Here is a 14,543-nt window from a genome sequence, read left to right as displayed (position 1 = left end):
TTTATTTTTCCCTCTAGTATCTGACACTCAGTGGCATCAAATACAACCTTTCTACCGCTGTCACACAGCTGAGCCACACTCAATAGGTTATATTTGAGACTGAAGGAAATTAGGGCTAAGGTATAGCAGCGGAAATATAAAATTTTAGCCTATTTCCTTTTAACCATAGGATCCGTTAATCGTTATTTCATATAAAGATGGATAAGAAGGAATACCTTTCGATGAACAATCTACCGTTGTTAAAGAAGCGCCCACAATTCTTCTCCGAGGTTCCAACCGCAAAGTAGATTACGGTGAGGTTAAGATAAAATCAACCCTTATGAGATGCAACCAAATTAGATTGCCTCTAATTAACCAACACAAGATCAAGGAGAAAGAGGGATGAATAAGATTAATCAATCGATGGAATGTCGTATGAATTCTTGTCCACGAACTAGGGGATGGGAATTCTTTTTCTCTCTCTAATTAGCAATTTCGAAAATCACTATAAGGGGGAGGGATAGGCTTAGTCAAAATTCCTATAGGGAGGGGGTATATATAGTTACTTGTATCTAAAACCTTAGTTAGATAGGAATAGGTTACTTAATAGGAATCCAATTCGGAATAGGATTCCTAATTATTATCTCACTATATATCTAATATATTTAGGATAATAATAAATAACCTAATTGGATAATAATAGGAGTATATTAATCTAATTAAAACTCCTAATTTAATTATCTCTTAATTAATTTAATTCATAATCCTAATCAAATTAGGATTAATGGAATAAAATTAATTCCTTATTTCTATATATAAATTTCGGCCCCCTCCATATATTTGGGCCTTACTGGGCTCAATTGGGCTTCCATCTATTAATCATATCCATCTCTCTTTTGGTTCCAAGTCTTATGTGTGATCCATTAGGTCCTTACTACTTCTGGCCGTATGCAACTATTAAATTAATTTCTTCAAGAATTATATTTAATCCTTGCATAACGGAATGATGTACTGAGTATGTTATAGGCAAGTCTGTAATCATTCCCCCAGAGTCCGTTAAGAAGACAGGTTGATTCTGTCGTTAACCCTTCCGTATTAGTTACGGTATAATACGATCCTTTATCAACTACATCCTTGAACTGAATCTTATGACTATGGATAATGTCAAGTCACATATAGCGAGACGTTCGTTTTACTTGTTCTTGGCCGAGTCAACTCAAAAAGATAGGTTAAGTGAAATCTGTATTTCTACTCTTAAGCTATCACCTTGCAAGGGTTTAGAGTCGAGTCTTCCACAAGCGATCCTTGGATGTATCTCCCATTAATCGGGAGTGATAAATGCTCAATACAATGTATAACTACCCTGAAATTACTTCCTGTGACACCCAACCTTTGCAGTTCACACCCTAGAGTCATCTCTGTTAAGGATCGTGGGACCGCAGGATCAAAGTCTCACATTCAGTAATTCAGGCTGACCAATTAACATTCTTTTGAGTCTGAGGATTAGTTATACCTAGTAATACCAATGAGATGAACAGTTGACAAGGATGAATCTACCCATCCTGTTATCTCAAGTCGGATCCCCAATCCTAATGAACAACGTTTCACCGGATCTATGTAACTGTCCAGATATCTATATATATGAAGCTTGTGAGATCAGCTTTCTGTCGGACAGAAGACATTGTTACATACAAGTCTCAACTGTAATATATCAATCCTAAACATATCACTTGATTTGGGGTGGTTTTAAGTTTATTAGTTTATTATAAAGTTTTGTCTCACTTCATGCTTGTATGAACACTTTATAATCACTTTAAACAAACTTACGGATTTCCTTTTATTAGACTTTATTTAGTGCTTAAAAGGGATTGCCTTTATATAGTTATAAAACATATATCTCATTAAAACAAATGATATAAAGAACAATTCATTTACAATAAGTTTGTATCCCGCAACAATTGACTATAGGACACTAAACCCCAACAGAGACCCCTGACTAAGGAGAATGACTCAATAGTAGGGTTTCCTCCAATAGTACCTGAACCTACTATCTTACCCTTTTTGTTGTCTCCGAAGCTTACACTTCCACCTCGTTTACGCACAAGTGTGATGAACTGAGCTTCATCACCAGTCATATGCCTCGAGCATGCGTTGTCAATATACCAAAGCCTTGACTTCTCCGTGTACCTCAGGCTCACCTGTAATTTAAACTATTCATCTTTAGGTACCCAATTCTTTTTGGGTCCTTGTTGGTTAGCATGAACAAGTGATGCATCATATTTTATTTTGTGACGGCATACATTTATGGTGTGGCCATCTTTACCACAATAGTCATAAAAAACTACCCTTTGAGGGTATTTCCTCTTTTGGTCAGCACGATGGTGCTGAGCATACCAACACACGTTTATAGTGTGTCCCCTCTTTCCATAGCAGTCACATTGACTGTTCTGCTAAGTGTACTATCTAGACTGACCAGTACCATGATACTCAGCATGTGGATAGAACCTTTTCTTAGCCGATGTACTCAGCTGGTTCTGTATAGATGTGATGTCCTTTCTCAGTTTCTTGGAATCTGATTGGACTTCCGAGACAAACCGGTGCATGATTTTTAGATTTTCATCTTGCCTGGTGTTGTCCTGGAGCAGATGTCGGAGGTCACTCAGTTTGACCTCTTTGATCTCATCACATCGCCTGCCTAGTGCTTTTATTTTCTTGTTACACTTTTTGGTCAGTGTATATAGATCACTCAGGGTGTTAACCATTTCATTTCTAAGCAAGAGAAGAGATGTTACCTCATTGGAGTGTTCCTCTTAGTCAGATTCATCTGAGAGGTCAGCTTGCTCAGATCGGCATTGGTCAGCAGATTCGTCAGCCATGAAACATATGTTTGCTGACTCCGTGGGATCAGCTTCTGATGAGGTTGACTCATCACTGTCACTCCAAGTTGCCACCATTGCTTTTCTGCTACCTTTTTTTTCTTTCTTCAGAGTGGGACAGCTTGATTTAATGTGCCCAGTTTGATGGCATTCAAAGCATGTGACAGGCTTCGAGCTGTCCTTTTTGTATTTGCTGTCGCTGGACTCAGCTTTGTATTTATCGCTTCTCTTGAATGGCCTTTTGCTGTTCTTGTCATTCTTTCTGAACAGCTTCTTCATCTTTCTTGTGAACATGGTCATCTCCTCATCATCTGATGAGTCAGCTTCTGTTGAGTCAGCTTTCATGACAAGAGATTTTTGCTTCTTGTCCTCTGACTTTTCCTTAGCTTCAAAGTTCTTCATTGAGATTTCGTGGGTCAGCAGAGATCCTATGAGCTCATCATATTTATATGTGGTCAGGTCTTGAGCTTCTTCCATAGCTGTCTGCTTAGCTTGCCAGCTTTTGGGGAGACTCCTCAAGATTTTCTTCACCTGTTCTTCTTCTGTGAAGTTCTTGCCGAGTCTCTTCAGCTCATTTATAATGTTGGTGAATCTTGAGTTAATTTCAGAGATGTCTTCATTGTCATTCATCTCGAACAGCTCGTATAGTCTCATGTGTTGATTCACCTTTGATTCCTTGACCTTGCTGGTACCTCCATAGGTCACTTCTAGCTTCTTCCATATTTCCTGTGCTAACTCACAACCTGGAATTTTGTTGTACTCTGCAGCATCTAACGCACAGTGAAGCATATTGATAGCCGAAGCATTATTTTGCAGTTTTCTAAGGTCATCCTCTGACCACTCAGTTTCACTCTTAACAACTTTCTCGTTGTTTACCATTTTGTAAGGAACAAATGGGCCTTGGACTATTGCAAGCCATGCACTCATATTTGTTGCCTGAATAAAAATTTTCATCCTGTTCTTCCAAAATGTATAATTTGATCTGAAGAACAAGGGAGACCGACTAATAGATAATCCCTCAGGGAGTATCTGTGGTGTTTGATTTCCAGGAAGGAAACGAGTGCTGTTCTCAGCCATTTACAGGGATCGGCTCAAGATAGTTTTATCTTTGAGTAGTGAGCTACTGCGCTCTGATACCGCTTGTTGGTCCCGTTTAATGTAATAGAATTAGTTCCAATGGGGGGTTAGGAACTAATGTAACTTTTTCGCTTAATTGCTGACTTAATTTAATTCTTTAAACAACTTTACTCAGTTTAGGTCAGCAAGGTTGAGCGCGATAAAAGACAGTTTTAGTCAGAGGCTGACTAGAACTGTTTTACTTGTGAGTTGGGAATTAACACTTAAGGTCAGCTTCCAACTCAGCACTCTGATTACTCAGCGTCAGCTTATACAGATTATATACTGAGTAATTTAAATAAGCAAAACATACATATATATATCAAGAGAAGGGTTAGAAATTACTCAGCAGTCTTATCCTGGTTCGGCCTCACCGCCTACGTCCAGTCCCCAGAATCCTTCCGGGCTTTTTCAATCCACTACTAAGCTCTTTAAAGGTAGAGCACAAACCGTTTACAAGCAATTGAGTATGCAAGAGTATCGTCCTCTATTCGTCTACTCAACCCTACTGAGCGCTATAACCAAACACTCAGATTTTCTCTACCACTGAGTACTAAAACCGAGTACTCAGCACCACTCTCTCAATCTTTACAATTGATACAAATTTGTTCTTACTAGATGAAGAACACTTTAGATTAATACAAATTCGATCTAGACTTTTACACAGAGATAGGATTTGGGTGTAAGTATTTGCTTTTCTTGTTTTTATGTGCTTGTATGTATGCTTTTCTTTTTGTACTTCAGCAAAAGATCCAAGTGATGAACTTGTCCTTTTATAGTGAAATCTGATGCTTCAATCATTTGAATTCGGATGTATCCGTTGAATTCAAATGGTCTTCTTGCGTCATTCATTGGTCAGCATACAGATTTACAGGCCAATCTTGTCGTCTGAAATTAGCAGGCGTCAGGCTTGTCTTCTTCCGCCAGGTTCGTCTTCTAGCGCCAGTTTCGTCTTTTAGCCAAATGCCAGTTGACCCATGCATCTCGAAAAGGTCTCTTTGCGTAATTCCAAAGCTTCTGAGTTGGCGCAGACTTTTGTCGGATCTTGTCGTTTAGTAAACGGATCATTCGTGTTGACCTGACGAACACCCAGCTTGACTTTATTGATGTTGCCTTTGTTCTTTATCTATATCGGAGACTGAGTAATAATCTACTCAGCATCTTCGGGCAGCTTCGTCTTCAAGCATTTGTTCTGAAGAAGACTTTTCTTTTATAATGCTGAGTTACACTTCTACTCAGTTTGTGCTGTGTCTCATGCTGACTTTGTTCTGTCTTACTTTTTATTCATGTTCTTTATTTATTCTTATACCCAACATTGAACAAACACATTAGTACAATTAAATCAAAACACTTAAATTTAATTGTCTTAATCATGGGATTAACTTAAATAATTTTGTCAAATCAAAATCATGTGAAAAGGTGTTTCAACACTTGAGTTGCCAAGCTTGAAAGTTAATGTTGTGTTATGCAAACTTTTGATTGAAATGTTCAATTATGGTGTTAATTTGTGATTTTGGGTAAATTAAAAGTTAGCATGTTAGAATTAGGCGTATTTCTATATTTCAAACTCATTTTAGTAAAAAGCAAAAGAAAATGATTCATAACTGGAAATTGGAAGTAAATTTTTTTGACTTATTCTAAATGTAAAAGTAAGTTTTAAAACCTTTTTTTAAGTTTCAAACAAAATTGGAATTTCTTAAAATTTACTTGTGAGATGTTAATTCTGACTCGGACACGTCTGTGGTAATGTCTTAATGTCATAGCCATGATTATATGCGACTGACGTACTAGGGATATTTTTAACTTGAAAAACTTGTTGGACCAGAAGATGACTCACAGAACTATGAACGTCAACCATTGTCACGAAAAACATCCACGCTCACCGCACCAAATAATGTCCTCTATATTGAAACGTGATCTTCTAGGTGCTTCAAGTGACCTGAGACAATCAAAAATAGTCAGGGAGGGGCTAGATTCCAACAAACCCTCCCTGATGCTTAAGTTAGTGTGGTTGTACTAGAAAGTACAGATAACTTGAAAGCAAATGATTAGAAGATAATGTCTTAAGAAAATGAGGTACTGAGGCTCTCAAGACTATTTATAGGTAATTATGTACCTGAATAGCATGTTATGTACCTTTACACGTGGCAATCCCTTATTGGCTTCGCACTCCTTTCTCTAATATATTATTCATTTGATGGGAACTAGGAGCGTGTCTTTGGGGTCTAGACAACTATTGGTCTACGTGTCCGCCTAGGCAGTTCCTGTAGGGAATTCTCCACATGTAAGCTTTTGTATTCTCATTTGGCATGGGCCTACTGGTTTAGGCCCAAATACTGGATTCGATAATTAAGCCATTTTTTTAGCGCTTGGGGCCTATTCGTATAATACCATATCAGCTAGGTACTTTCGATTGACTAATTTTATGCAAGCTCAAATAGGTCACAACCACTATATATTTCGAGAAGCATATTGGTTGGTCGTAACATTTTGGAGAAGGGGCTCATTCGCAAGGTTGAGAATGAGGAAAATTTAAACATTTCGTCAAACCCTTGGCTTTTAGATGATGACAGTATGAAGATTCGACCATTTGTGATGTCAATCTCCATCACGAGATGGTTCCACCGCTCTTTCTACATAATGGTTTTTGGATTTCTAACCTTATGTATCAAACTTTTAAGGAATGAGTGCAATAATTTTTGGTATTGGTTATTTGATGACAAAGGTTCCTATTATACTAAATCTGGTTATTTTATGGTCATGAAAATGAGTTCATCTACTCCCCAATGTGTTAATTGAAACCAACTTTGGCAGTTGAAAATTCTTCTTAAGCTCAAAAACTGCCAATGACGTTCTTTATCAAGTTGCCTTCCTACGCATTCTAGCTTGGTTCAACGAAATTTGCCTATTCATGATATATGCCATGTCTGCATTGCTGCTCCTGAATTAGTAGATCTTATTTTTATCCACTATCGATTTTCTTAAGAAGTTTGGCGAGATTTTTTAAGGGATAGTTGTATGGCTACTGTTATAGATTACATTAATTAGTTTAATGGGCTCTTGTTATCGAAATACGGTAATGAGTTGGTTGGAACCGTTTTTATATTGTGGGGACTTTGGTCTAATCATAATTTTGTGGTCTAGGAATGGAGGAAGAACAGACATGCACATGTTATTAGTTTAAGTAAACATGCTCTTTTAGGTTGGCAATTGGTCCAAAGTATGAAGTTGTCAAGGTTTGCTAATGGCAACTCTCATGTGATTCATTGGTAGAAATAAGTTGTTGATTATTTAGCTTGTAATATTGATGCAGGAGTATTCAAAGAGCATGGTTATTGCTCTTTCAGATTTCTCATTCGGAATCATCGCGGCTTTGTCTCTTCGCGGTTCTTGGAGCTTTTGAAAGTGATTTTGATGTTTTTACAGCATAGCTCATGGTTATTCGGGAAACTCTCAGTTGGCTCATCAAACTTGTCTTAGTCTCCATTCATTCTGATTGCCTTTCAGTAGCCAATACCATTAATAACCCACTGCATGCTTTTTCTTCTGATTATGAGATTGCTTAGTTATTTTAAAAGATTGAAGCAATTGTTATCTATCGTTTGTAAAGCGTTCAACAAATATGGTAACTCATATCTTAGCACAAGCAATCAGTTCAAAGCATGTCTGTGTGCGTGAGGAGTGAGCATAACTCCATTCTTTAACCCTGTTTTTTTATTCAGTTTAACGAAGTTTTATTTTGTTTAAAAAATGTATTTGCATGTGATTTGATTTGATTTTATTATGTCTTAACAAATTATATATATATATATATATATATATATATATAGTTTAGAGATATCGGGTTTGTTTGTTTTACCTACTGTGTATTGTTACTGTTTGTTATTTGCTGTTACGGTTTGCTGTTGGAAAATGCTGTTTTTCCAAAAAGCATGGATTCTCTGCTTTTGTAAAAGACTGTTTTTCAGGAGTAAAAGACTAACAGGACCTCTATAACCAAACACTTAAAACTCTTTATTTTAAAGTGAAAATGCAGTTAGGATCATGAAAAGTAGAAACCAAACATCTCTTTATGGAATGCCCCTATGCTATTGAATATTGGCTACAGGTGGGAATTCCTTTACCGGGGGTTTCTGAAGCTGCATTTGGTGAGTTTCTCTTGCAGATGTGTCAAATTCAATCATCAGATTGGTTATGCAAAATGGCGGTGATTCTGTGGGTGGTATGGAATCAGCGAAATGATGTTCTTTGGAATGGGAAATGGATAGATCCAACGACAGCAATCCGCATTGGGCAGGTGTTCATCCAGGAATGGAGGGAACAGCAGGTTCCTGAAGCAGCCGGAAGAAGACCTGAACAATACTCTATGTTTTGGCGTCTCCCAGATTTCGGTCGCCTGGTCTGTAATCTCGATGCTGCACTTTTCGATTCTGATCAGCGGTATGGTTGGGGAGCGGTTATTCGAAACGATCAGGGATGTTTCATCGCTTGCAGCAGCGGTTTTCAGCAGGGACGGGTTGCAGTGAGAAACGCAGAAGCTTTTGCTCTTCTTTCTAGCCTTCGCTAGTGTCGGGCTATGCAATGGGAAGCGGTGGACTTTCGTACAGATGCTAAACTCATCGCCGACTGCTGTAACAGTGAGGTAACTGATCTGTCAGATTTCGGTTTATTAATGCAAGATTGCAAGGATATTCTCGTGTCTAGATCAGATTTTAAAGTGTCTTTTTGTCCTCGATTAGCGAACAAAGCAGCTCATACTCTAGCTAGGAGTGCTTGTTCCAATGCTAATCCTTTTACTTCTTTTATTATTCCGTATTTCTTAGAGTCTGTACTGTTTTCAGACTTTAATTCTATGATATAATAGAAGCTTCGTGTTTTTCCTCCAAAAAAAACATACTTTTTTAAAAAATAATAATAAAAAATAAACGAAGTAGAATTAAAATATAAAAAGAGGAAATGAATAATGTGATAAATTTAAAGAGTTATTGTTTTTTAGCGAATAAATTGAAGAGTTGAAAGAAAGTAGATATTTCATCCATTTAGGAAGGAAAGAAAGTTGTAATGGTTTGTTGGAATGTGCTGTCCATGGCCGGATTCAACCAATACATCATTTCATTTTAATTCTTGAAAAGATTCTTTTTGTTTTTATTCAATCATTATTTTTACAAATTCTAAGAACTGCCGGAGAAACCAACTTCTTTTAATTTTTTTTTTTCTTTTTTTTTTCCTTCAACTTCTGTTTCATACAATTAAACTTTGAACATTTTTTTTATTATTTTAAATAAGAAGCTTGATGGTGCTGTTTGCCCAAACTAGAATAAGGTTTTTTTTAATTGAATTGGATACTAATTTAGTAGACAATGAATACATAGTAAGAGTCTCTTAAATCAAATAATTCGAAGATTTAAATTCTAGCAATTTTATTTGTTAGATGAAATTTCAACACATGATACAAAGAGTTTGTATTGTACACGCTTCAATTATATAAGACATTTAAGTTTTTAATTCAAATACTTCTGTTTTTTTCTAAAAAGTATGAGGGTGGACTAAAAGTTCAAATAACTCTTTTGCATCTACTTTGGAGAAACTTACATCTTTTGACATTAGCTAATTAACGCTAGCCCTAACACTTTCCAGTTAGTTCAAATAGTATGCAATTAAAAAAATCAGGAAATAGATGTGATGAAATAAAAGATTAGAAATGAATCCATTAAAATCAAAATGATAAGATGATGTTTTTCCACTTGTTAAAACATCATTTTAAATTTTAGTCATTTAATTAGTTTGATGTTTATGTTTACAGCTAAACTTTTTGACAATAAAAACTTAATTATGCAACTACAACTGATTGAGTTGTTAATATTTTTGAAAATAATTATTGGAACGTTGACACAACTCATCATGTTATTTTGAACGTGGAGGGTTACCAACCCTTTATTCATGTCCACCGACCTCACTTTCAAAAGGCATATACTTATTAGGTTCCTTTTCCTTTCAAACTTGACAAAGACAAGTCAAACTTAGATTTTGGATTTTAATCAATTACCATAACTTTTCAATAATCAATCATCAACCAAATACAAAAATTTAACCAACAAAACAAATTGCACTACCATGTCCTCAATTAATATTAAATAACCTCAATCATCCTTAAATTAAAATATCTATTTCAAAAATAAAACATAACATCTCTTTCCCCTGCCTGAAAAAAATAAAAAATAATCCAAGCTTTTTCATACCAAAAGAGCTTAGATCACTGTGGTTTGCCAAGATAAAAAGACTAAAGGAGGGAATAAATCTGTGAGCTATAGCCATAGCTTCCCTCTTGCTACCATCAACAAATCTACTTTGCACCACCATTCACCGATTCGCCCGAGTTCCCAGATGGGTTCAGCTCATCCCATGCTTCAACCCATGTGATCATGGCATCTGCTAGCTTGATAAAGTATTCATCTACTTTACCAAGTTTTGCCTTCACTTGCTTGGAGAGCTCAAGGTAGCACTTCTGCACAGTAGTGCACTCCTTTGGAAGGACTGCCGACTGGAAAAACGGAATCAGCTCCTCTTGCCAGTAAATTCCTTTGTATTCCTTCTTAAGGTTCACAAATGGGTTGCTTGCTTTGCTGTGAAAGATGTATGGCAAACCCGTCTTCACTCCGAACCCCAAATGGTCACATATAACCTACCAAGTCAATCAAACAACTAAGCATAAGTTGCAAGAATCTTCAAAAAATTGAAATGAAAGAGAAAAAAAGTGTTAAACAAGACAGATATACACCTTGGTGCACCATCCAGCCCACATATCGTCGTAGCGACCAATTGGCTGACCATCACCCATGAGACCGAAGTACATTGCTGGTCCAATCAATTCACGGTTGAATGCAAGATTCATACCGCACATGGGGAACAAGGTACCCTTTGGTATTGTCATTACAGCATCAACATACCTGGCAAATGGATGCAGAATTAAAATCTATTTCTAAAATATAGATAAGCTAAGCAGCTACAATGCATATCAGGGATCTAATTGCTTACCTTGTGTTTCTTTCAAGAGGCTTGACAAGTTGGGTGGGGGCATCATAATCGGGGATGTTGAGCCACAATCCATGGGATACAGCAGTAGCAACACCCTCTCGAAGGCTAAATGGATATCCACGGACGAAATCTGTACCAGTCCTGTATGGGTCATACAGGGTATTGAAGAAAAATGGGGTGGATGGACACAGAAGGTTCTTGATATGCTGCTCAAGTGCATTAATATCTTTCCCAGAAGGATCCTTAGCAACCTGCAATTACACAAGCAATGCATTATATTAGACCATACTCCAAAATCACTTCATTTCAACAAGTTTAACATACAGACATAGTGGAGTGCCATTAGATGAACACACACACTGAGACATTGCTAAATGGCATACCTCAGCTAACTATTGAAGGCAATGCTGCACAATGCAATGCAACGAAACCAAGAAGCATTTAATTAGCTGAGTTAGCCAAGCAAACAGATCTAGATACCATGTAAACGTCTACAAAAAAAACTTGGTTCCACCATTTCACTACTAATATGCAAAAAGCAACAGAGACCATTTTGAACTATGGAGTCATATGGATAGTTTGGAATCAAAATGTAACAGATCAAGTCTATCGATCGAAAAGTTGATCTTTTGATTCATTGTGAATATAATTTCATGTAAAACCTTGAAGCAAATCCACAATTATAACTTCAGTGATACCATTTAGAAAATGAAGTACTAATAATAATGCAACCGACGCTTTTCGCTAGTCATAATTAGATGTGGATCTACTAAGATACTGAACGGATCAAAAGGTTGGACACATACAATTGCCAAAGCAAGCAATTAATGGAAATAAATTGATACCTAAAAACACCAAAAAGAAAAAAAAAACAAATTCCTAAAGTTTAACAGTACAACAATATCAGATCCAAACACATCATGAAGAGAGGGAAGCAACACAATTCAAAATTCAAATTTTCTTTTGCCGAGTCCACATATCCAACCCTAATCAAAATTCAAATTTCCAATCAAATAACCGCAACAAGATAAAACTCAATTCAAACTCGGATCTTCAAACACACATGGAACTAAACAAATCTGGAAACGCGAAATTCAAAATTCCCCAAAAAACTCGATCCAAATCGAATTAAAACCGAAATCCCACATAATTTAAGCAGAAAACAAAAAACTAAGAATTGAAGAGACTTACAAAGCAATCATCGTCGATGGTGAAAATATACTTCTTCTTAGAGACCATGAAACCGAAGCACCTACAAGCAGAATCCTTAAAGGAGATACAAGAGGCCTTTGGACCTAAAATCTTATTAATGTCGTTTCTGTTGTAGAGCTCATAGTCGAAGCCTTCAGGGACCTTGATGGTCTTAGAAGGATCTCCATCTTGGACAATGATTAGATGGTATGGCTGGAAATAGGGCCTCCACATCTCCAAAAAATCCAAGTTTCTGATAGTTGGGATAACTATGTCAAGCTCATCTTTGAGCAAAGGGGTAGGAGAGACAGAGGTTCCAGCCATAGTTGATTCAGATCAGAGAGAAAGAAAGAGTTGGAAGGTATTGACTTGGAAGTATGAAGAGTAGAGGGGAGGGGGGTATTTGTAGTCAGAGACGAGAGAGTTTGTTTTGATACGACTAAAGAAGCCGCGTCGTAGATCTCGGAAAAGAAGACTCTGCCCCACTGTTTTTTATTTTCTGGCATCTTTTTTTGTTCGGAAAATAAAAAATAAATATCTTTTTTTTTTCTTTTTTCTTTTAATATAATAAATATATTTAAATCATGGGTCCTGTTTGGGAATTAGCGGTTAGCTGTTAGCTAATTACATTAGCTGATTTGATTAGTTGTTTGTGTAGACCTGTTTAATAAAAATTAGCTGATTGATAATAGCGGTTTGTGCAAAAAGACGAATAAGGGCATTAATTTTGACGCAGGAGAAGAGAGAGTCTATCTATTAGGGTTAAAGAAGTCCATTAATTTTAATATTGCAAAACGCTAATTGAAAAATCTCATTTTAAGAGCTTTTTCTAAATTAGCGTTTTCATCCTAAAACTCTCTCTCAAACCTCTCTCCACCAAACACTCCAATTAGCGGTTTCAGTGGTCAAATCTCTAAAGTTGGTCAAAACCGCTCTTTTTATCCCAAAACGCTCTTTACCAAACAGGGCCATGGTAAAATATATTTTTTAAGATCAGTTTCAATTTGGAAAAATAATTACAAGCAGAAGAATGTAGTATTTTTTCATTGAAAGATGCGTTTTATAAAGTTTTTTTTGGTTGGGTGGAAGGAAATCCCCAGAAGAACAGAAACAGCAAAATAAAATAAAAAATAGAAAAAACTCAACTCTGACCTACATCAACATTGCTCAAATCAACCAGAAGGAGAAAGGAGATGCTGAAGACCTGCAGGCAGTCCATCACACTCGTAAAGACAATGGAAAAGTGTTTTATAAAGTTAGTAAATTATTTTTCTAATGATTTTTTATTTCTTTTGCTTGTATTTTTCTCTGAAAATAAAAATAAATATTTTTTTTTAAATATAATAAATATATTCATAAAAAAAATCAGTTCCAATTTGAAATAAAAAAGAAATTGCAAGTATTTTTTCATAAAACAAATGTGTTTTGTTTTATAAAGTTAGTAAATTGTTTTTTTTTCCATTGTTTCTTATTTTCTTGCATGTATTTTTTCTAAAAAGTAAATAATAAATATATTTTCTTTCTCTTTTGAAAAAGTATAATAGAAATATTCATATCATGGTAAAAGGAAATTCTTACAACATAGAGATTTCTTTAAAGATTATTTTCAACTTGAAAAAAAAAATACAAGTAGGAAAATGTAGAATTTTTTTCATAAAAAAAACATGTGTTTTATAAAGTTAGTAAATTATTTTTTCCACTGTTTTTTATTTTCTTGCATGTATTTTTTTTCGAAAAATAAAAATAAATATCTTTTCTTTCTTTATTCAAAAAATTATAATAGATATATTCAAATCATGGTAAAACGAAATTCTCATAACAGAAATATTTCCTTAAAGATTCGTTGCAACTTGAAAAAAAAAATTATAAGTAGGAAAATGTAGTATTTTTTCATAAAAAAATGTGTTTTATAAAGTTAGTAAATTGTTTGATTATAATTAATTTTTTTGTTTATAAATATATTACCCAAATTACGTGTAATTAGATTTCTGTAGAATGAACGTCAGGAAGGCCTAATGTATTTCTTTAAAGATCTGTTACAACTTGAATAAAAAAATATATAAAAAAGTCCAAGTAGTTTTATTGATTTATAAGTTGAAAAAGGTGGTACTGTATTTTTTCTTAAAAAATAAATATGTTTTATAAAGTTAGCAAACAATTTGAACTATAATTATTATTTTTTTTTTTGCTTAGGCTTAATACATATGTAGCCCCCTGAACTTGTCCCTTTTTTTCATTTTACCCCTAAACTTAAGGAACAACCTATTGACCCCTTAAACTTCCAAAAAACCACACAATTTACCCCTTTTTTCCGACGTGGCGCTGACCTGGTAAAATACAAAGCTG

The 14,543-nt window shown here is 35.4% G+C and overlaps 1 protein-coding gene across 1 annotated transcript; it reads right to left on the bottom strand.

Moving 5' to 3' along the window:
• Nucleotides 1-10,075: 10,075 nt before the first annotated feature.
• Nucleotides 10,076-12,583, bottom strand: LOC136233685 (probable UDP-arabinopyranose mutase 2). The gene is made up of 4 exons (XM_066023399.1): nucleotides 12,198-12,583; nucleotides 11,007-11,257; nucleotides 10,750-10,918; nucleotides 10,076-10,653 (listed from the first exon to the last, which is right to left on the bottom strand). The coding sequence occupies exons 1-4, from the start codon at nucleotides 12,519-12,521 to the stop codon at nucleotides 10,315-10,317; spliced, it is 1,083 nt and encodes a 360-aa protein (XP_065879471.1). The 5' UTR covers nucleotides 12,522-12,583; the 3' UTR covers nucleotides 10,076-10,314.
• Between the last annotated feature and the right edge of the window lie 1,960 nt (nucleotides 12,584-14,543).

Source organism: Euphorbia lathyris, chromosome 1, assembly GCF_963576675.1.
Source record: "Euphorbia lathyris chromosome 1, ddEupLath1.1, whole genome shotgun sequence".
Taxonomy (NCBI): Eukaryota; Viridiplantae; Streptophyta; class Magnoliopsida; order Malpighiales; family Euphorbiaceae; genus Euphorbia; species Euphorbia lathyris.
The sequence above is the reverse complement of the archived record's forward strand: the minus strand, read 5'-3'. Positions and strand labels throughout refer to the sequence as shown.

Bases quoted from the DNA above. Each gene is read 5' to 3' on its own strand.
- LOC136233685 (XM_066023399.1), bottom strand. From the start codon at position 12,521: ATGGCTGGAACCTCTGTCTCTCCTACCCCTTTGCTCAAAGATGAGCTT. The intron at 11,258-12,197 runs GTAAGTCTCTTC...GTGTAATTGCAG, and splicing joins CCATCGACGATGATTGCTTT to GTTGCTAAGGATCCTTCTGG. The intron at 10,654-10,749 runs GTGTATATCTGT...TTGACTTGGTAG, and splicing joins GGGCTGGATGGTGCACCAAG to GTTATATGTGACCATTTGGG.